General features: G+C 45.0%; 1 protein-coding gene across 2 annotated transcripts in view; it reads right to left on the bottom strand.

The window, feature by feature from the left end:
- The window catches only part of RPS6KA6 (ribosomal protein S6 kinase A6), a 600,906-nt gene that overhangs the window by 364,258 nt on the left and 212,189 nt on the right, over window positions 1–24,459 (bottom strand). For both annotated transcript variants that reach the window (XM_086918765.1, XM_086918766.1), the window contains one exon: window positions 13,190–13,269. In XM_086918765.1, the coding sequence (XP_086774891.1) occupies window positions 13,190–13,269 (80 nt within the window). The remainder of the gene's footprint in view (window positions 1–13,189; window positions 13,270–24,459) is intronic.

Here is a 24,459-nt window from a genome sequence, read left to right on the forward strand (position 1 = left end):
CTGCCAGCCAGTAAATAAATAACCAAGCCCCACCCCCAGCTAGACTGCAGCAAACTGCCCCACCGGGTTCCGGGTCCTCACCTAACATGGCGCCACGTTGACCAACTTTCATCAAAATAAGTATAGATATAAAATTCTTGGCAAGCCAAGAGGAACTATATCAAGTAAAATAAGTCTTATCTATAGCTTATATAGGTCTAGGACCTAAAGCCTACCAATAACCCGAAACGAGCTCAAATTAACTAGCTCCTAAAATCTAACCACAGAAGTGTACATTTGGTTTAAAAAAAAACTGCACGTTTAATTATATAATGTACAATGCAATGTACATTACCTCATTGTCCGTACCTCGCTTCCCTTCATTACACATATGAGGCATTCCTGCCTCACCAGACACCCATATCATGTGATTCCTAATCACTGATAAAAAAACTCTCCACCCTCCATCTTCCAGTTTTTTTCTTTGTCTCACCAGGTTGTGTGTGTGCTGCAGTTGTTGTTCTCTTTCTTCTGGTGGATGCTGGTCGGTCACGGCAGGGCCAGCCCGATCTCCATGTGTCGTTGTGTCTAGGAGTTGTGGTGCGCTCCCTTGCCAGCGCCTGCTCGTCATTAGACTGGATGGAGGTGTTAACGGCTCACGGTGGCTGGGGCTGTGCTTCCGGGTTTGAAGGCCAGCCTGGGAAGCTGCAGCGAATGGGGGACAGCGTGTCTCCTATGCTGCCGGTTTCTAGAATGAAGTTACAGTATAGGCCTGGGGGAGGCATTTTTAACATTATTTTTCATGCATTTGTGTAAATGTTGGATTAGTTGATCCTATGCCGTTCCTTATTGTTACAGGGGATTTTTTTCCTATTTGTCTCTCATTTACTGATTGGTCACTGAGGGGAGGGAAGGGACGGCCCTGCCTATATCTAGGTGACTCCCTGCTGGATTTAGTTGACGGAGACCGAGAACGCCCTCATCGCAGCTACAGACCACATCAGGTCGATGCTCGACAACAGGGAAACCACCGCACTCATCCTCCTGGATCTCTCAGCAGCCTTCGACATGGTATGCCACCACACCCTGATACGACGCCTCAGCGACACCGGTATCCAAGGCGCGGCCATGGAATGGATCATCTCGTTCCTCGCCGGCAGAACCCAGAGAGTCAGCCTCCCCCATTCCGATCCACGGCTACCGAAGTCATCTGCGGCATCCCACAAGGATCCTCGCTCAGGCCCACCCTCTTCAACATCTACATGAGCCCCCTCGTGGCCATCGCACGCAAACACAACCTCAACATCATCTCCTACGCCGACGACACACAGCTGATCCTCTCCCCCACCAACAACCCGGACACCGCCAGAGCCAGCCTCCAGGAAGGAATGAAGGACGTCGCGGAATGGATGAAGCTCAGCCGTCTGAAACTGAACTCAGACAAGACGGAAGTCCTCATCCTGGGACTGTTCCCTCGGCCTGGAACGACTCCTGGTGGCCACCTGCCCTGGGCACCGCCACCAAACCCACAGACCACGCTCGAAACCTGGAATTCATCCTGGACTCCTCCCTCGCGATGACCAAGCAAGTCAGCGCCGTCTCTTCGTCCTGCTTCAACACCCTGCCCATACTCCAAAAAATCTTCAGATGAATCCCAACCGCAACCAGGAAGACGGTCACCCAGGCCCTCGTCACCAGCCGCCTAGACTATGGAAACACCCTCTACGCCGGAACCACAGTCAAGCTCCAGAAACGACTACAGCGCATACAGCGCCTTGAGACCCTTCCGGGTGAGTAGCGCGCTATACAAATGTCATGATTGATTGATTGATTGATTGAGAACGCCTCGGCAAGACTCATCCTGGACATCCCCTGCCACAGCCACATCTCCGCCCATCTGAAGAATCAGTACTGGCTCCCCGTCAGCAGGAGAATCACATTCCGACTCGTCACCCACGCACACAAGGCTCTCCACGACGCGGGCCCCATGTACCTCAACAACCGCCTCGCCTTCCACACACCAACCCGCCAACTCTGCTTCGCCAGCCTCGCCCTTGCCACCGTCCCACGCATCCGCAAAGCCACCGCCGGAGGAAGATCCTTCTCCTACCTGGCAGCCAAGACATGGAACTCTCTCCCCACCCACCTCTGGCTGACACGGGACCACCTCGCCTTCAGGAAACATTTCCAGACCTGGCTGTTCGAGCAGTAGCAACCACCCCCACCCCCAGTGCCTTGAGACCCTAACGGGTGAGTAGCGCGCTCTACAAATTCCTTGATTGATTGATTGAGTTGTTAATCATTATTGTGGGGAGGCATGCCTCTAAATGCAAGCATGTACTGGCCACTTCTGAAGAGTATGAGCCAATTCCTGCTCCCAGTAGCAGGTCCAAGGGTCCTGCGGATCCTTCTGCTTTACTCTCTGCCTCTGAGGGTCAGAGGATTTTTGAAGCTGCTGTGGCTCGAGCGCAGGAGTTCTTGTTCGGCTGTGGGTCCATTAGACACTCCCTCTGGGGACACTTCGGCTTCTGAGGCTAGCCGTCCTTCTACCTCTATGGGGAAATTTGTGCGTAGAGAGGAGGTTCCGGACATTCTACAGCATATCTGGGAGCATTTGAGGTTTATGTCTTTCTCGTGCTCTGAAGCGGCGAAATGCATCTTTCCACAGTATGTTAGGCCCCCTGCTATTGCTATGCAATTTCATGGCCGGATCTAGGACTTGATCACTGGTGAATGGCGTGACCTGGAACACTCTTCAGTTCTGCGCTTTCTGCAAATACTGTACTCTCAGGAGGAGGGGGGAGGTCTCTCTTTCACACTCAGTTAAGGTGACATCATGTTGGCCACTTTGATTGGTCGAAAGGCGATTAATCCTGAGGACTGTTCTACTTCTGATGCTGGAGACAAAACAATTGAAGGGGAGCTTAAGAAAGCTTTCACTGATGAGAATTTGACTTTGAAGGCTGGTGTTTATTCTGCTTTTGTGGCTCAGTCTCTGGTTTCGGACTTTGAGAAGTTGACCAAAGCGATTCAGTAAAAGACGGATTGTTCTGTGCTAGTTCATATGGAACAGCAGGCCAAGTTGATGGCAGACATGTCTTCCGATGTTCTGAGGACTTCTGCAATGGCAACTAGTTCAGTGGTATTGGCTCGGAAGAACTTGTGGATACGCGACTGGTAGGCAGACTTCTCCGAGAAGACTTCTCTGCTGAAAATCCCGTTTGAGGGTAAATTGCTGTTTTAGGATCAATTGGGCAGCATGATTACCAAGGTATGCAATGATCAGAAACAAGCTCTTCCTTACAAGGGGAAGGCATCTTCATCTTCTTACTCTCTTCGTTTTTGGGATCCACCTTCTTCCTCCCGTAAGACCTCCAAGCCTTTTTCGGAACGTGGAAGGAAGTTCCAGCTGAAAAAGTCATACTCCTTGGCCGGCACTAAGGATCAGCTTAATTCCTTCAAGCGGAAGTCCTAAAACCGATTGCGGGGCAGTGTCGATGCCTGTGTATGGAAGGCTTTTGTTTTTTGTAGAGGCCTGGATTTAGGATGTGAGGGATCATTGGGCCTTCAACATTCTCAAGACAGGCTATCGTATCGACTTTGTCCCTCTGCCTCCCAGTTGGGGTACCATCCGTACGCCTTCCTCCTTGGATCCCAGGGGAAAGAAGCAGGCTCGGCTCGATGGGGGTTCGGGCTCTTCTGAAAAAGGCGGTGATTGTTACAGTTCCCTTGGAAGAACGGGGACTGGGTTGCTTTTCAATTATATTTCTGGTTCAGAAGGTGTCTGGTGGTTTCAGACCAGTTCTGGACCTAAAGAGATTGAATGGGTGGGTCAGGACCATGCATTTCAAGATGGTGACTTTGCAGTCCATAATTCCCTTAGTCGGTGTCCAGGACTTTATGACCTTCATAGACCTCCAGGACGCTTACCTTCATGTTCCCATGGCTCGAGATCATCAGAAGTTTCTGAGGTTGGCGTTAGGAGACTGCCACTTTCAATTTGCTGTGCAGCCATTCGGTCTGAAGTCCGCCCCTTTGTCTTCACAAAACTGTTGGCTCCGTTGGTAGCATAGGCCCACAGTCAGGGGATATTTCTTCATCCCAACCTTGACGACTAGTTGGTTCATGCTCCCTCATGCCCGTTGGGTAGTAGTCACACAGGGGTGGTACTGGACAGTTTGCAGGAGCACGGTTTTCTTATCAATCTGGAAAAGCCTGCCTTGTTCCAGCCCAGGATCGTATCTTTATTGGGGCAAGATTTCGTACCGATTCGGGGGTGGTCACTTTGCCCAAGGTAGATATCCGGTCCCACATTCTGGGTCTTTTGTCCAAAGAGCTTATTCGTGATCGGTTTATATTTGGATGTAATATGGAAAAAGTAAGGGAGGAGTTGTGATTAAAAGATGAACCAACTCTAGAAGAAGTACTTCGGGTGGCAAAAAGAATTGAGCATTCTTTAAAATGTGTTGCTGTTATGAAAAAAGAGTGTGATAACGATTTAAAAGTACAAATGGTAAAGGAAAAAAGTGAACATTTGGAAGAGAAGAGTCAAGTTGATAAAGAGGTACAAAAAGGTAACATTTCTGAACTAAAATGATTTAGGTGTGGAAAGGCAGGTCATCTTGCTAATGATAAAAGATGTCCTGCATTAAGTTAAACATGTAGCAAATGCAAAAGGAAGGGGCACTTTGCTAAAGTACGTAGGAGCAAATGTGTGCATAAAATAAACAAAATAGATGTTTATGATGAAAATAACTGTCAAGCAAGTGATGAGGACTTTGTATGTGGATAAATAGTTGTGCAAGTTGAGACTAGAAGTAGTGCTAAATCCTGTCCATTTGATTCTATAGTTGTAGAAGGGGAACCTACAAGTGTTTTGTTTGATTCTGGTGCCAAAATTACCATCGTTTCTAATGATTTTTATTTAAAGAAACTGAAAAACAAAATTGTTATGAAGAAACCTGACATTACACCATTTGCGTATGCAGGCGAACCCATCAAATTACATGGTTATTTTGTTGTTTTAATTGAATACAGAGGCAGAATGATTTCAGGGAAAATTTACGTTTCAAAAAAAGATGATAGTATCATCAGTTGGATTCACCAATGTGATTATGGTTTTTTTCAGGACCCCAATACTGATCCACCCCCTCAGATTAGAGATGGGGAGAGTACAATGGAAGTATCTGTTGAACATGATTTTATGGACGCTTTAGAGAAAGAGTTTCCCACTGTTTTAAAAAAAGATTTAGGTTGTTTGCAAGGGTACAAGATGCACAACCTGTTTGTTGTAAACTGAGGAATGTCCCAATTGCTGTGAGGGATAATATGCGGAAGGAGATTATTAAACTTAAAAGTTGTGGAATCATCGAAAAAAGTGGAGGGCACGGAATGGCTTGCACCTGTTGTCGCTGCCAGAAAACCTAATGGGGATTTACGTCTCTGCATTGATTTGAGGCAGCTTAGTAAGAATGTGATTGTGGATAGATATCCCCTTCCAAATACTAATGAGTTGTTGGTTTTGCTTGAGGGGGCAAAGGTTTTTAGTAAAATTGACCTTCGCTCTGCATATCATCAGATTGAATTGGAGAGACTTTACAGCATTCATTACTCTATTCGGAATGTTTAGATTTATCAAGCTGCCTTTTGGTCTGGTGTCTGCCTCTTCCGTTTTCCAGCGTGCTATGGAGACGGTACTTAAAGGTGTAGAGAGCGTCAGTATATATCAAGATGACATCTTGATTTTTGGGAAAAATGAAATTGAGCATAGCATGATGCCTGTTTCAAAGTTGTTTTACGGAAGCTGTGTGTGTGTGGTCTAACTATTGAAGTTGAATTTTTTTTTAGTTCTGGTCAGGTTCTATTAATTATCTTCATCACAATGTCACTTGAAATGGGATTAAACCAAAGTGTGAGTTGGTGTCAACGATTCAAAACATGTATTCTCCTTCTAGCAAGGATGAATTGGCAGAGTTCTATGCTAAAGTTGTTTTTAAAAAAAACGTTGCAGATTTAGGCGTAGGTACGAGAAATCTTTTAAGGAAAAGTGTTAATTTTGTTTGGTCTGAGCTGTGCGAGAAAGAATTTGTCAAAATTAACGAATGTTTGTGTTCTGCACCTTGCCTTAAGAGTTTTGACCCCAAATCAAGCCTATTCTTACAACGGATGCAAGTGAAATAGGTCTCAGTGCAGTCTTGCAACAGTATGGTCCTAATGGATTACAAACTAGAATGTTTTTTTCAAGAGGTTTGAGAGATGCTGAAACTAGGTATTCTGTGGTAGAGAGGGAGTCCCTTGCTGTTTACTGGGCTATTAGGAAGTTGAATTTGAGATTTGCACAGATCACAAACCTTTGGTTGAGATCTTTAATAAGAAGGGCCTCGACTTGATTTCTAGCAGTATCACAAAATGGGTGATTAGTTCACAAGAGTTTAGTTTTTCAATGAAGTACATTCCTGATGATGACAATGGGGTTGCTGATGTGTTGTTGCGCCTCACTCCTAAGGAAACACTCAGCTTAGATGATGAAGAGGAGATGGAGGAAGGAAAAGAATGGGTGTGTGTCTTGGAAAATGGTATCATATCAGAAGAGAGGTGGTGTGAAGAGACATCTATTGACCCCGTATTGAAGGAGGTTATGTCTTTATTACAAAAGGTTGGAAGAACAGGAATTTAGGATCTGAGATTACGAAACCTTTTTGGTGTCTGCATGAGGAATTGAGTGTTAAAAATGGCTGTTGTTTCGAAGATGCACGATCATACCTGGAGTTTAAAGATTTCCTCTTCTTCCCTCCAAGCAAGTCTCGGCATCGCAACTTCCTGTTACTTTGGAATTCATCAGTTTCTAAAGAAGACGTTTATCTTTTTTCATATTAGTTGAACTTTGTTTTTCATTGCATTCTAGAGCTTTGCTTTGTGATGTATAAACTTTAAAATGGCTGCTTAAAGTTGCATTAAAAGTATAATGCATAATGTTAGCCTTTGTGTCTTTAATGAAATCCAGATTCTCTGGTCATGGTAATAGGAGAATCACAATTGTTTACCGGTAATTGCATTACTTTGAGTCCTCTTCCCTCTCTTCTATTCATTACATCCCACTCTCCCTCCCTGGTAGTCCAGGCCAACCTTCAATTTGTGTGGCGCCGGATTATGTGGTATTACAGGAGGATGGAGGGAGATTTTTATTGGTGATTAGCAATCATGTGGTATGGGTGTCTGGTAAGACCGGAAGGCCTCGTGTGTGTATATAATAGAAGTGAGGGAAGTGGTCTCAGAGTAATGCAATTTCCTGGAAATAAATTAAAGCAATACATCACATGGAAGCAAACAGAAAGAATCTCTTAAGAACACAAGGGATGTACCAGTACCAAAATGACTCTCTGGGGCGGATGGAATGCAAGATACCAACACACATGCCAACAGATACTTCTTTGAGTACATGATGCTAAATGAGCTGAAGCAACTCCTACAAGAAGTAATATTGACTAGTGGTTAGTTTCATCAGTGGCCACATACATGAAGATTGCCAGAATGGTGTTCAGTAATGGGTCATGGAACAATAAGCAAAAATGTGTAGAAGAAACTGTGACCATTTGGCTCTATAATGGTTGTTGCAACAGCAAAAAGTCCAAAACTTTAATTGTTAATGTTGATGAAAAGCTAATTTGTTTGTGGAAAGTTTGCTACATATTAAGGGGGCTATAGTGTCTATCAGACCAATACGATGGCTTCACCACGTTTTAAAGAAGAGAAAAGAGCAGCAGCAGGTGAGAATCCTTGAAAGAACAAGAAAATATTTTATGTTCAGAAAAAGAACTTTGCCAAACAAATTACTATGGAAAGGTAAATGCAGGAGTATATCAATCTGAATACTACTATTAAAAATCAAATGGCTGCTGAATGTGCTCTATGGTTAAAGGTTCGACAATATTCAAGCAATTTAGCAGGTGAAATCTACAGGTGTAAAACCTAAGGATGACACATTATCCATGAACAGAGTTGGAAGTGTTAATTAGGGCAATGTGGTTGATCAGTCGGTAGAGTGAAGGAGGTTCACTGTAGTGTATCAGAAGATGTCTAATCAAAATATTAATTGGATTAAAAAAGATATATATTTGTCAACTTGAATAGAACAGGATATGCTTAGTACTCAAATACTTCATTAGTACCCAAATTAGAAACCAAGGATTTCTCCCCAGGGTAACTGATAATTGTGTTGTGAAACCCACCATTTACCCTATTTTTTCATAATTTTCCATAAGGACTAGGAGAGCAGGAAATTCTCAAGAATGTTAGACACTCTTTTTTACTCGCTTTTTACAATTCAAGGACAGTATTTATGCCTGACGAATTTTAAAGGTCACAGCAGCCACTATAATTCATATATATCAACAGAACAAATCCAATAAAATAGGACAGTCCTTCTCTAGTTAGACCCTAATTAATTGCATTAGTCTTCCAAGTTAGTTCCTAATCAACGTTTGATTTTTAGAGAAGATGTCAGGGAAGATACTGGCTTAGAATAGTAGTTCTAATTTGAGGGCTTGAGCTGTGCTTGCTTATTCACTATGCTTTAAATATATAACTTATTGTATTGTTATAGATTGTATGGTTTTGTGTGTTCTGAATTTCATACTGTTTACAGCAGCAACTTAATCATGAGCCCGACAATATATAAAGATGCTTTCCCAGAACCACCTGGTTAAAAGATGCCCAGCAATAAAATCAGACCCATCTAATTATTTGTACCATAGGTTTCCAAGATCTGCACACTTCTTAAACGGCACAGGAAGAACACCCACGTCATGCTGCAATTTGCCCTAACTTCCATGTGTTATCTCAAAGGTTCTGTAAAGCTGCAGTTGATGTACATGTGCTTGTGCCTCCTAGCGATTTACTACATAATCTTCAGAAATCCTCTGCCTGAATGGCACCATTTCTGTGAAAATCATAAAATAAATACCAATAGAAGTGGCAAGCACACAGGTGACTGAGTTACTGATGAAGAGTGTGAGTAAATAATTCTGCCTAAAGTTGCAATAATGTATTTAATAGAAACCAAGATCAAACTCTTTAAGCATCATGTGTGAGGCAACCAATGCTTCATTTGCACCAGTATTTACAACTGGCATTCATTTTTGGGGGCTGATACATTTTTCTGCATTAGACGTTTACCGAGCGCAAGACGGTAAAAAAACTTTCGAGCGTCTCGAGCGAGAAGGCATCGGACTGCCTGGGGAGGTTAGAGGAACAGGAAGAAATTGCCTTGCAAAACACGAAACTGAAATGAGCAAGCAGCTGTTTCTCTGAGAGACACAAAGGGAAGGGTCTGCTCGGGGAGAGAGACAGAGGGAAGGAGAAACAAATAGTGCTTTACCCAGAAATTAAAGGCCACAGTATCATACCGCCAGTAAAAGATCAATACCCGGTGGGCGTGGCCAAAAGGAGACAAGGCGGCAACAAGGAGGGACTAAGAAGCCTCCTTTTAAATCGTAAGCCTGTGTTTTGCATGCAGGATGAAGCCAGCCAATGAGGAAGATGGGCGGGGCTTAAACTCCGCCTCCAAGAGCTTCGGAATCTGAATTGATTCCAAGAAGCACTTGAATGCCAAGAGCAGCGCATGCGCTGCTTTCGACAGCCGAGACCTAAAAAGAAGGAGTGAGATAAAGGAGCAGGGTGTGTCATTTAGCAGATTAAATAGGCACCAAGTGGCTTCTAGACTACCCAGCCTTGGCATTCGGCGCACTGACATTTAGTTGCGCTGGCCACGGGCTCCTGAGCAGAGCTTTGGGCATCGCCACTTTTACTAAATAAGCACTGGAGACAAGCATCAATCTTTTTGGTTTAAGCTTTTCCTATTCACTACAACCCTGAAATGTCCAACGATGTATGTATGAAAACAGGGAAAGAAAGAAGAAAAAAAGTGAGGTTGATGAAGTGAAACGGACATGGACACTTGGTAGATTATTCTGTAACATGATATCGTAATGCGCTGATGCGCCTGCACAGTTCTGCTCTTCAGTCACTTGTTCTGCAGAAACATGGCTCCAAAGTGAAAAGAAAACCGGTTTAAAGAATCAGTTTCTTGGACAGCATTTTCTCACAACCGGAATCAAGCACCAGATTAAAAGCATATATTGGTTAAAATAAGGCAGTGGAACAGAGTGCCAGCTGTAGCTTCTATGTCACTGATTACAATGCTGGTTAAACAGATTCAGATTTTTTTCTACCAAGGTTGATAACACTATAGTCCGACAGCAGTACAGCCACGAATGGGTTCAGCTTGTGGTGTTCATCATCGGGGTGTCTGGTAACCTTTGAAAGTGGTGGGGCGAGCAAAGTTCCCCACTGCTTAACCAAAATACAAAACCAACAGGCACAATAAATAAACACTAAATCACTGGCAAACATTACAGCAACATTATGAATAAAATAAATGTTACTTACCCGGGTTGCATCCTTAGCAGATTCTGGCTCCAAGTAGGAGTTGAAGACCTAACTTCCCTAAGAAATCCAGCTGCTGCTCTCATGCTGTTAATCAACAAGTGAGAGGAGCGCAAGATTGGATGGAGCGGGCTGGCTCGATGATTCTTCAGGCCTGGAGGCCTGTTCTTGGTCTCCACCCAGCCGTCTAAGACAGCAGGCTGAAGGTCTTCAAAGTGCAGTTTATCAAAAAGGAGATAGGACACTTGTGACCACTTATTCCAAGAGATGATTTGAAAAGCCCTCATAAACGCTGCGTATCTCGAGAAGCGGTATATCTTATTCTCCGCCCCACGCAAGCGTTTTGGCAACAGTCATTGGGTTTATTCAGTCAGTGTCTTGCCAGCCAGCCTCACCCGAGGCAATCTCTGGTTTTTTTCGTGGCAGTATCCAGAGAAACAGGGGTTACCCCACTGAAGCTGAATGATAGGTAAAAAAGTGTGCAGGTGATTGTAAGTTTTATTCAGTTCACTTGACCACTCATTAAAAATTAATTGGTATGCTCTGGGGATAGTTAGGAATCCTTAGCATAAGTCATTTGGACAAAAAATAACGTCAACATGTTTCTGCTCTATCGGCCCGAGGGTCTAAGAGCTTTCGTCAGGACATATAAACAGGAAAACACACAGTGAATAAAAACTAATGTCACAATTTATGACATGAAAGGGTCTCTATTATTTGATAGTCTTACCCTTGAAGGTTTTCGATTTATACCTTAGGTAGAACTTTACCGCGTTTCAGCAGGAGGGTTCAGGCCGCTATAGAAGCGTGTTCCGCGTCTTGTGCTGGCTCTGCCTGTCACTTTGGCTGGCCCAAGAAGTCAGCAGAGGACACGCCCCCATTCATCCCAGTTCGAGAGAAGGTTGCATTCAACAAATGCATATTCTAAGCATTGAACTCTGTCGTACGAACAAATATGTAACAATCTCTTCATAAGGAGGATATAGTCTGTCCATCTTACCCGAGCTAAAACACTGGCTTTTAAAACAACTCGGGAACACTTTTTGCACTCAGTAGCACAACACCTTTCCCTTTTAAAATAACCCAGCGTTGGATTGGTAATGCAGGCACTCGGGCAATGCCCGAGGGGCCAGTATCTGAATTCCAGCTGTTGGCTGCTTTTTTGAGCAGCCTGGAGGGCCGATTTGGGCGGTTTCTGCGTTGTTCGATGCCGCCAGCAACCCAGTGGCCTTTCTGGAGGTAGATGGGCGCCCATTACCTCCCTCCTATCAACGGCAGAGGTGTCACTCCCTTTCTCTCGCTGGGCTGGCCCATTAATATATGCATATTGAGCGTGGCAGGGGGCCTAAGAAGAAGTGGTCTCACCAGTGTAAACTAATCTGGGTATTTTGTTTATACCCCCTCTCCCCCTTTTTTATAAAATTTCGCCAAAGCAGTGTTTTGCAGAAGGGCAATATGAAAATGTGGGACACTTTTTTTTTGTGTTCCCCGGGGCCAATTTTTTATCCCAATCCAACCCTGAAATAACCCACTTACAACTTCAGAGGAAAAAAGCAATTCAGACCTTCATTCTATTATGCTACTCATGTGCTACACGATACAGAAAGGTGTTAAGTATGGAGCATCACTCCATCCTACATAGTCAGTTTACAAAGTCTTCTCAGGAGGCACAAAGCCTGAACAATTTGTCAATTTTTGTGCAGCTGCAGTTTGTGGTGGGCACATAAAATAACGCTAATAACCCCCCCCCAAAAAAAAGCTACACATGCATGGTTAAGAAGCCTGCTTCCAAACAATTAGTGCTCAGGCCCCAACATGCGACTGGGGCTTTTGGAGAGCAGAGGCAGCAGCTTGTAAGCATCATTAAGTCAGCCAGAATCTCCAATGAAAGTACTATCTGGTGATCACATGAGCGGTGGCAGCGAGAAGTTCCAACAACAACAGCACTGTCTGGGGATCACATGAGCGGTGGGAGCACATCCTGTGAGGAACAATCATTGTCGGACACAGTTCCATTCATTGCTATGGAACTCGGTCACTCTGTCCCGGTGGTGGAGGAGTGACTGGGCATGCTTATGGAATAAAACACGATTCTCAACCATGCGGAATGATGATAGTGTGGATGATCACGGAGAAAGGTCTCTAAGGCAAGGACGAAGCACTTGCATTGCTTAGTAACGTATCTTTTGTCACTGCTGTAAAAGTTACTGTTCAGATACTAAGCCACTGAGTTGAAATAAAAGACAAGTTTGTTTGTTTTCCTCTCGAACCTACATCTTTTCCAGAAAATAATCATCACACAAAATAACAGAAAGGAGACACCGTGCATTCTACTCGCTTTCAGAGTTAACTTACATGCAATATCGGTGGGAACTTCAGAAAAATACAGAATGCAACATTAAATCTTAACGAGATGTTAAAAATACCACACAATTTCCGCAAATAACTACTATCACCCTAACTCTCCAATCAATAAACACAACATTGAAACCAAGACCAGCATGAAGGAGATTACATTTCCTTTTATGACAGTCAGTTTTCTGAACATGAGTCGTGGTATATCACAACATTGAAACTGATGCTTCTGCTACACAACACATTTTGTAAAGCTGTTGAAAATAGCTTTTCCAGAAAAATGGAGACTTCATAGAGTCTCCTAAAATGAAGCAGTATACAACAGTGCGTGACATATTTATTATAACAAGTCAGAAGAAACGGAAAAAAACATGTTTGAATGAAAGCACTGAAGTAAGATTCAGATACGTACCTCTTTGGATAATCGCGTGAACACATCTCCTCCCCTGAGAAAATCCAATATTAAATATAGCTTTCCTTCCGTCTGAAAGGCTGATTTTAAAGAACAAGTAGTTACAAATATTTCCTTGCCATGATACAACTGTACACAATGAAGACGCATTAGCTTACACTTTAACTGCAAACAAAGAATAGATGATGGTTACATTGTCAAATGTTGTGAACTGAAAAGGAAGACTGAGGTGACAAAGTATGGCCTTAAAATTCGGACTAAAAACAAGGTTCCGGCAGACACGTCACAAAATGTGAAGATGGGTAAAACGTGATTTATTTTAGCACATGGCACTTGCATTTGCAGAAACGTCTTTATAACAATATTGTAATTATTTGAATTTACCAAAGTGTCTGAAAAATGATCATCCTGTAAACAATTTACAAAAGGGGGTGGTGATGAACAGAGTGTCTGAATTGAGCAGACCACTCTTACCCAGTCCAAAGATCAGGGCTTGATCCATCACCGTTATTTATCTCACTGCCCCATCCCAGCTCAGAACCTGGCTATATGCAAATCAGTCTGTCCCTGGCCCAGTGCATCATGGGAACAGGGCAGACTAAACTACCAAGCCAATTCTTTACCAGAAAGGAGACAAGCTACCGGGGACCGGTTTCTGGCATTTCAGCCTCTTCGGCCCGGCTTGCTTGAATCCTGATGGAGCAGTGAGAAAGGGACTCATGTCTGAGTATACCCTGCCACACCTATAGTGGCCAAAATCGATTTACAAAAGGGGGTGGTGATGAACAGAGTGTCTGAATTGAGCAGACCACTCTTACCCAGTCCAAAGATCAGGGCTTGATCCATCACCGTTATTTATCTCACTGCCCCATCCCAGCTCAGAGCCTGGCTATATGCAAATCAGTCTGTCCCTGGCCCAGTGCATCATGGGAACAGGGCAGACTAAACTACCAAGCCAATTCTTTACCAGAAAGGAGACAAGCTACCGGGGACCGGTTTCTGGCATTTCAGCCTCTTCGGCCCGGCTTGCTTGAATCCTGATGGAGCAGTGAGAAAGGGACTCATGTCTGAGTATACCCTGCCACACCTATAGTGGCCAAAATCGATTTACAAAAGGGGGTGGTGATGAACAGAGTGTCTGAATTGAGCAGACCACTCTTACCCAGTCCAAAGATCAGGGCTTGATCCATCACCGTTATTTATCTCACTGCCCCATCCCAGCTCAGAACCTGGCTATATGCAAATCAGTCTGTCCCTGGCCCATCAGGATTCAAGCAAACCGGGCCGAAGACGGCTGTAATGCCAGAAACCGGTCCCCGGGAGCTTGTTTCCTTCCCAGTGTAAGAATTGGCTTTTGTAGTTTGGTTTGCCCTGTTCCCATCATGCACTGGGACAGGAACAGACTAATTTGCATACAGCCAGGTTCTGAAACTGGGATGGTGCAGTGAGCTAAAAAACGGTGTGGGATCTAGCCCTGATCTCTTGACTGGGTGAGAGATTTCTGCTTAATTCAGAGACGCTGTTCCTCACCACCACTTGTTGTAAATATTTTTGTCCACCCTAAGCGTGGAAGGGTATTCTCAGATGTGAGACCCTTGCTCATTGCACCATCAGGATTCAAGCAAACCGGGCCGAAGACGGCTGTAATGCCAGAAACCGGTCCCCGGGAGCTTGTTTCCTTCCCAGTGTAAGAATTGGCTTTTGTAGTTTGGTTTGCCCTGTTCCCATCATGCACTGGGACAGGAACAGACTAATTTGCATACAGCCAGGTTCTGAAACTGGGATGGTGCAGTGAGCTAAAAAACGGTGTTGGATCTAGCCCTGATCTCTTGACTGGGTGAGAGATTTCTGCTTAATTCAGAGACTCTGTTCCTCCCCACCACTTGTTGTAAATATTTTTGTCCACCCTAAGCGTGGAAGGGTATTCTCAGATGTGAGACCCTTGCTCATTGCACCATCAGGATTCAAGCAAACCGGGCCGAAGACGGCTGTAATGCCAGAAACCGGTCCCCGGGAGCTTGTTTCCTTCCCAGTGTAAGAATTGGCTTTTGTAGTTTGGTTTGCCCTGTTCCCATCATGCACTGGGACAGGAACAGACTAATTTGCATACAGCCAGGTTCTGAAACTGGGATGGTGCAGTGAGCTAAAAAACGGTGTTGGATCTAGCCCTGATCTCTTGACTGGGTGAGAGATTTCTGCTTAATTCAGAGACTCTGTTCCTCACCACCGCTTGTTGTAAATATTTTTGTCCACCCTAAGCGTGGAAGGGTATTCTCAGATGTGAGACCCTTGCTCATTGCACCATCAGGATTCAAGCAAACCGGGCCGAAGACGGCTGTAATGCCAGAAACCGGTCCCCGGGAGCTTGTTTCCTTCCCAGTGTAAGAATTGGCTTTTGTAGTTTGGTTTGCCCTGTTCCCATCATGCACTGGGACAGGAACAGACTAATTTGCATGCAGCCAGGTTCTGAAACTGGGATGGTGCAGTGAGCTAAAAAACGGTGTTGGATCTAGCCCTGATCTCTTGACTGGGTGAGAGATTTCTGCTTAATTCAGAGACTCTGTTCCTCACCACCACTTATTGTAAATATTTTTGTCCACCCTAAGCGTGGAAGGGTAATCTCAGATGTGAGACCCTTGCTCATTGCACCATCAGGATTCAAGCAAACCGGGCCGAAGACGGCTGTAATGCCAGAAACCGGTCCCCGGGAGCTTGTTTCCTTCCCAGTGTAAGAATTGGCTTTTGTAGTTTGGTTTGCCCTGTTCCCATCATGCACTGGGACAGGAACAGACTAATTTGCATACAGCCAGGTTCTGAAACTGGGATGGTGCAGTGAGCTAAAAAACGGTGTTGGATCTAGCCCTGATCTCTTGACTGGGTGAGAGATTTCTGCTTAATTCAGAGACTCTGTTCCTCACCACCACTTGTTGTAAATATTTTTGTCCACCCTAAGCGTGGAAGGGTATTCTCAGATGTGAGACCCTTGCTCATTGCACCATCAGGATTCAAGCAAACCGGGCCGAAGACGGCTGTAATGCCAGAAACCGGTCCCCGGGAGCTTGTTTCCTTCCCAGTGTAAGAATTGGCTTTTGTAGTTTGGTTTGCCCTGTTCCCATCATGCACTGGGACAGGAACAGACTAATTTGCATACAGCCAGGTTCTGAAACTGGGATGGTGCAGTGAGCTAAAAAACTGTGTTGGATCTAGCCCTGATCTCTTGACTGGGTGAGAGATTTCTGCTTAATTCAGAGACTCTGTTCCTCACCACCACTTGTTGTAAATATACATCCTGTAAACATGCATTTATCATAAAGTCAACCCTCTCGATATCTAATGAATCTGTATTTATTTCCCAAATTCGGTGATCCAAATCAAATTCACAGATCTCAAAAGGCATCGTGCCCAATCACTTCGGTAACATTTACATTAGTTTGTTGACAGACAGCGGTTTTCACTAAACACTCTGGCAGTCACCAAACCAGACAGCTATAATAATGTTGCTGCAGACGGAAATTATTTAGTTGAGCCCAACTTAGAAAAGTCGGACCCTTACAGAACCTATAGGCCAAGTTCAAAAATTCTTATTCCTTGAGTAAGTGCATTTTTTCTACGCGAAATGCAGGAGTAAGACACACCTTAGGCACATTTGCCCTCGGTCAAGACTTTATGATTCGGGCCCTCTGAAATCAGCTAACATCTGTCACAAAGCAACAGTATTATTTCAATCCCTCCAATTATTATACAGGGTCACATTCAATTTGAATAGTTTTCCTTAACAATGGCGCGGTCTATCAGAAGAGAAGATAAATGTTAACATGCTATATCTCTAAAATATTTCAACCAGCTCTTTCAGGTCTCACCAACTAGACAGCGTAGGCAAATTTTGGATTTAACAAAAGCATAGAGGAGTTTGGAGTCCGCCTATTGCTCACCATTGGTTAACTTTCTTGTCACTCATTTGCCATGTTCTTATTCATGTCCCAGTTTGTCAATCTTGCGTTTGCCCCTACCATGAATCATTGTCTCTTCACCATCACTTTTGGTTGACTAGGTCCTGTGCTTCCACCACCCAGGGCCGGCTATAGGCATGTGCAAGCTGTGCACCTGCACAGGGCCACCAAACCCCAGGGGCCACCACGCCAATATATATTCTTAATATATTAATCCTCTGAGGATGGATACATATTTGCGTGGTGGCCCCTGGCAGGGATTTGGCGGCCTCCGGCTCTGGTCCACTTCTAAACTCCCTGACCCCCTCCCCTCTTTACTGGCCTGCGCGCTCCGCCCCGCCCGCCCCCCTCTTCCGGGCCCCCTACCTACGCTCCCTGCCTAGGGCCACCATGAGCCTAGAGCCGGCCCTGCACCACCTGCTTTTCAAGCTTTACTTTTTTGTCTTCGGTTACTTTGGAAAGCTGGCTTTTCATGTACTATACCAAAGTGAGGTATAGTGTGCACACATTCCAGTGGAACCCCAAAGGTAAGCAGAGGTAAAGTTAGATAGCACCTCAGTCGCTATTTGTGGTAGTGTGGTCGAGCAGTAAGGCAGTATAAGAGGACAGTGTTAAATATGTGTTGTACACACACAAACAGCAAATTAATTCACACACTCAGAGACTGACCTTCAGACCAACTGTTTTTGTATAAAAATATTATTTTTGTTATTTTATTTCCTAGAACCAAGCAAACCTGGCACAGGTAAGTGATAAGTACTTTGCAGCAAATATACAATTGAAATGCAATATGGATTGAAATGATATATGCACTTTGTTTTGAGTTACAGTATTGTTTGCAGAGAAATGCAATGCTTTGTAAATACAGTACATAGACTTGAATGGGCTTTTCAGTAAAATACCAGGTACGTTCCTTTATAGATAACTTTTCTATACCGATTAGTATACCTGGATACTACTCTGGGACATTTCCTGTAAACAGGTAAGTAAAATCGTTTTTGTTAAATAGTACAATTTTAAAGAATTTATTTAGATTTTCAAACTCCACACTTAGAAACTTTTCCAAGAAAAACTGTCAATGTTATTCTATGGAGAAAGATAGTGTTATCGGTTTTAGGGTAAGTGTTTGGTAGTGAGAGTTGAGGTTCTCAGGGTAGACTTAGGCGTCCCCCAGGGTCAGGGATGCACTCTCAGACGGCACTAGGGGGCCGGGTGCAGAGTGCTGAGGCCCAATGTTATCCAATGGGGAATATGGGGCCTCCGGTAGGTGGCTGCTGACGAGCAAGCTACTTGGTTGTAGGAGCAAAGCTCCCAGACTTTAGCTCAGGGCAAATGGGGAAACAAAATAGCACCAAAGGTGCACACTCAGCGGCACTAGGGCGCTAAGGTGCTGTTTCAAGGTTGGGCGGCTTGTGGTTTGCAATGGAGAACCTATGGTTTGCAAAGGCACTGCAGGCTTGGGGACGAAGGTCTTCTGGGTGCGACCACCACTTTGAGAGGTAAGTTGAGAAGTTGGGGGTTGGTTAGGCACCATTGGTTTGGCCACCCTCGGGTCCAGAGGTGCCTTTTGGGGTAGGATCTTCTTACCAGCTCCTGGTCGCGGTTGGGGGGACCATCCGGATTTAGGCTGCAGGCGTCGGCTGGAGGTTTGAGGTAAGTCAGGGGTCGCCGGATCTTGGTTTAGGATCGCCAGGAAGACCTCCTCGTGGTGTTTTCCCACTCCAGCTCAGGCCATGGATGGCGGGTGCAGAATGGTGCGGATTTGCGGTGTCCAGCCGGAGCCAGAGGTTGCATAAAAAAAATCCGGTGTTCACGGGAGACACAGTCTTTGTGGTTGAAGGAAGGCAGGTCCTCCGGGGTTTTCGAGGTTCCTGGCAGCAGGACACATCAGGATTTCGCTGGAGCAGGTCTGAGGTGGAGTCAGGTCGGTAGGGCTGGGGACGAGTCAGTGGTGTCTTCCTCTTGTTAGCTTCAGCACAGCTATTGGGTCCTTCTTCTTCTTGTAGTTGGTTCTTGTCTGCTTTCCTGGTTCAGGGCTGCCCCCTAAATACTGTATTCAGGGGGTTTTTAGGTCAGTATCCAATGGGCTATTGACCTTAGGGTGACTACACCTTTGGTGTGCTCACCCCACAAGGGGCAGTCGGCACAATCCTTAATCCTGATTGGGGAGTGCGTGTCATCTGCATGATGGCGGGCACTGAAGAGTGGGCTTCACCTCGCCTCCCCCACCTGAGGGGTGGAGTTGGCAGAGGTGGGCACACCTTCTGGGCTGGCTAGTATTTCCCATCTGTCTTCCTGCCGAAAAGGAAGGGAAACAGGAAGGGGGCCTGCTCCTGATAGCAGGAGAGGCTGTGGGTCGCATTACAAAGGCTGCAAGGCCTTTGAAGTTCCCCTGCCACGCATGGCTCTTCCTGGCCTGGGGGAGGTGTGAACACCTTCACCAAGGAAAGGACTTGTTTTTGGATTCAGGGAGCGAAGGCTCCCACTATGGGAGTCCAGAAAAATGATGCCATTTACCAGCGGCTGACCTGTGGCCAGTGATGTCCAATTATGCAGGTGGCTGCTTCAAGTACTTTTTTAATTCTTTGCCCATGCTACACAGCATCGAGGATGCTGTGAAGCCTGGCTAAAAATCATTGGCAAAGCAATCTGGTCCCTAAGGTGAGACTTCTCGCTCTTGCTGGTGCTTGTTCTTCCAAAGGACTTCCTCCAAGGAATAATAAATCATGACAAGACAATTAGATGAAGCAGCTGCAGCAATATTTTTTACTTACTACTGGGCACAAAAAACTTAAGAATGCTTACGTACATGAATTTTCTTTCTCGTCTGTTGTATATAATGTAGATATTTCTACTTACAATCCCCAATATTATTGCAAACCCAATTCACAAGAAATTGCTATCCTTGCTTTGTGGTGCTAAGGGCTACACTTATTCTGAAGTAAATAAAAGGGCAGGCTGGGATTTCCTAATAAAAAGGTTTTCATACAGATTCGGCCTGAAAAAATGACAGGAATCACACCCTGGTGGGGTAATGGGTGGCCCACAGTGGAGCAGAATTTTTCCCCTATCATTTCAAAACCTCTATTGTGGCTACCTCAATGAACAAGATGAGAAATGTCTTTCTTCTGAACTACAACCACAATTCTTCTAGAATTTTGGCAGCAGCTAACATGCAGGGAAGGGTTGCCAACATTTCCTTCCCCAATGTAACCTATAATCCATAACCCAGATTTTTTACCAAGGGTCACAGACCCAGATTCAGAAGATGGAATGACAGTAGCCAACTATTTTCAAAATACTCAATACTAGCGAAGAAAACCATGAAAGTTAGGGACTGGACCTGTAGTATGGCTTTGACTTGACTCTGTTGCTACTCATGGCGCGATCCAGAAAGTTTGTAGAGGTGGGTGCAGGGAGAAAACCCTACCCGAAAACATGGTCTTTAACAAATGAGATTTCATAGCTCAAATGATAGATACGTAATTTACAACTCATACCCAGGAATAAATGCGAACTTCCAATGGGAGAGGGATCTGGAGTTTGAGATGCTTGGGTACTAATATGGTACCAAGCAGCCAAATCATCAATATCTGACAGCATAAGGAAAATGTGTGCAAAATATAGTATTTACTCCCCACCAGATTGAATGCTATATTTGGCAATTGTAAACTCTGTTGGAAGAATTGTGGTGAAAGGGGTGCAATTCTTCCATTTGTGGTGATCTTGTGTGCATGTTCAGACATTTCAGAAATAAATATTACCGAATTAAAAAAATATAGGGCCTGATTCTCAAAGGGCATCTGCACTCATTGCTGAGGCTGTGCATTCTTGAGGGAGTCGCCACACTCTGGGTGGAATCTCCACAAGGAGAATTCTCCTTGAGTGTGGAGACCACCCCACAACTCCACGGCCTCCGCCAAAAGTGCAGAGACACTTTATAAATAAGGCCAATAACGAGAATGGCACTGCTTCTACACCCCCTGAAAGTGCTAATTGCAGTTCCAGGAGAACATACTGCATTCTCATCAGTTACAAGACTGGTAAATTGATTTTGCATCTACTACTTGAAGCCAGTCTCGGCATGGCGCACGTCTGCAATCAACAAAGCACTCCACCAGTGCATCTGTGGCAGAGTGAGACGTGGAACATATTTTCAATGGAGAAATGATCATCTTTTTGCATCTATCCCGCATGACAGAGTTTATAATTTTGATTCTGTATGGCTGACATTTAAGGTGTATATGTAAGTTGAGACGGAAAAGTCTTCTGCATTGGTTAAAGACGTGTACTCCAGCCATGAGTGCCCAACTGTACTGTTTGGATCTCTAATGCTATTTTTTTGTCATACGTAAACACAGATCATGCATGTGTGCCATGACGTATGGAAGTCTCATGGATAGTGGTCTTCTTGGACCTGGAGGGGCGCACCAACCGCTACCCTCATGGTGGTGGAAGGCTACCTCCTTCACCAGGAGTTAAACCGCATAAATGCAGTGGTGGCAGCATACAATGCAGTGACCAATTATAGTGAACAGGTACTTTTTACCATGTACCACAGGAGTGAGGTCTACAGACTCACTCACTTTTTAAAATGTTCTGCTGCTGTGTGCTTAACTCATTTTTTTAAAAACATATTTTATTGGTTGCATGTTGACAAAGTGCAAAATACAGTACAGGTCACAGCCATAATTATCCGAGTCATGTTCTAGAACTTTCCCAATACATCAGTTCAAAAGTAATCCATTATTGCATCAGTTCTCCATTTCAGTAGTGGCATAGTGATCTATTTGTGAACCTTACTCATACCTCGATACATACTTCAACCTATTTACTAATCTACCTCTAATCCCAACTAATACCCACCCCCTCCCTCACCACTGGTGTGTATCACATTAAGTGCAAAAGATAAACACATTTCGTGATCCAACTGCAATTCAAGTGTACCCATAATGGCCTCGTAAGGAGCCTCCTTTAAGAACAACGCACTCCATCTAACCCTCCTTTGTTTGCTGATCAGCCAAAGATTGTACCAGCGTCTCCCATGCTGTCGCCAAGTCCAATGCTTTCTCATTATTTGAGCGTCTCGCCTGCTAGAATCTGGTAACACTCTCGCTACTAGCCCATTTACTTAGCTCGGCCATCCATCTCTTACTGTTGGGACCATCCTTCAACTTCCAGTGCATCTTTATTTCTCTCTTTGCTAGTAATAACCCCATGTCTACAAATGTACTCGTCACCTAAATTGTGGGGGAACCAGTGCAGTATGCATGTAGCTATATAAAACTCTAAGCGTCGCTCGGTGACTGCATTCAGCAGGTGATCCACCTCTTCCTAATAATCCCCTTGCTTTGGGCACTCCACCCCTCTTCTCGCACATCTAGGGCATGCTGCGTCCTCAGCTTGAAAGTACCTCCGGATTTTACCCGGCGTTAAGTATGCCCTGTGCAGTATAAAAAAATGCACCAGTTGGAACCGTGCGTAGTACCTTTCCAAGCCCTGAGTAGGATATGCCCCCATACGGTCTCCGGTATGGGCTTCCCGATACCCATCTCCCATTTTTGTCGTAAGGTGTCCAGTGGCGCTAGCCCCTCATTGAGCATCCTTGAATAAAGGCATGTAACCGCCTTGAAGGTCCCTGTCGCCATCACTACATACTGACACGCCATCGTCACTTTAGGCTCCACTGACCCCTCCCTCCAATGTTTCCAAATCGCAGATGCCAGAGCGGCGTGTATCAAAAATCCTCCTCCAGATAGATCATATCTTTCCTGCAGCACCTGATATGACAGTAACTTACCTCCCTCGTATAAATCTCCTAGTACCTGAATCTCTGATTGTTCTCACTCCATCAGAGGCGTCCAGTCTCCACCATGGCGTAGCGCTGTTCTCATCCCCAGTGGAATGTCAGGTGCATATGGATGTAGTACTCCGGCTCTACGTTGGCTACGGTTCCAGCATGATCTCAACGTTTTCTCTTCTAATGAGAGTTCTCTAAGGTTAAGCTTTTGCTGCAGGACTATAAATGATAGTATGCGTCTTGGGATTCCCTTACCTCTCAGGTGTTCAGGGCCTCTAAACTCGATTGAGACTGCCTGTGTTAAGACCTGGAGTTGGGCTGCTAAATAATAAAGCTCGAAATCCGGTAGCGCCAGCCCACCTTCGGCCTTTGGCCTCACCAGTCGTGTGCGGGCCACCCTCCGCCTGCCAGATCCCCAAAGGAACCCCACAACCATAGATTTCAGCAATTTGAACACTGAGCCCGGAACCCAAATGGGCAATGTTCTAAAGAAATACAACAGCCTAGGGAATGTCACCATTTTTAATAAAGCTATCCGTCTCATCACAGACAGTGGAAGCTTCGACCAAAATGCCATGCTACCCTTCAGAGCTCGCACGCATCTCCCTATGTTCCCTTCCAACATATCATTGACCTCATGATAAATACGGACCCCTAGATATGTCAAGCATGTCGGTTCCCAGCGAACATCCCAAGATAACACGGGCGTTAATCCGCCAGGCTTCACCGGGAACAGGCATGTCTTATTCCAATTCACTCGCAGCCCTGAGATGTCGCCAAATTTTGATAACAAATCTGCGGCTCCCTCCAGTGATCCTCCCGTATCCGCCAGAAACATCAATAGTTCGTCCGCAAAAAGTGAAATATACTGCAGATCTCCTCTGAACCTCAGACCCTCATAACTCCGCCCTAATCTAGCTTTCGCCGCCAAAGGCTCTATTGCTAGGGTGAACAATAGTGGAGAAAGAGAGCAGCCCTGTCTCGTCCTTAGAGCCACTCGGTATCTGGGTGAAATCAATGCCCCCATTCGCACTCTAGCCACTGCAGAGGTATATAATACCCTAGTCCAGCCCACAAACGCATCACCCAATCCAAATCGCCCCAATGTCTTGTATAAATACGGCTATTCCAAACTATCTAAGGCCTTCTCTATGTCCACTGATAGGATCGTGGGAACAGACAAGCCCTGGTGAGCTTCACCCAAAATCCTCAGCAACCTCCGCACGTTTGCAGCCGTGTTCCTAGTTGTAATAAACCCAGCCTGATCCCCATGTATTAAACCAGTCATATGCTGCAGGAGACTGGACGCCAATATTCGACTCAAGATCTTATAATCCGTAGTCAACACCGATAACAGCCTGTAGGCAGTCATGTCTGTGCTCTCTCGCCCTGGTGTTAATAAAGGGATAACGAGTGCCTCCCTCATGGACATAGGAAGGTAACCCAGTTCTCGTGCTTCTTTATAAACCTCCAACAGCCGCGGAGCCAATGTGTCCACATATCGCGAGTAGAATTCTACT

The sequence above is a fragment of the Lissotriton vulgaris genome, chromosome 4_1 (assembly GCF_964263255.1).
Source record: "Lissotriton vulgaris chromosome 4_1, aLisVul1.2, whole genome shotgun sequence".
Classification (NCBI taxonomy): Eukaryota; Metazoa; Chordata; class Amphibia; order Caudata; family Salamandridae; genus Lissotriton; species Lissotriton vulgaris.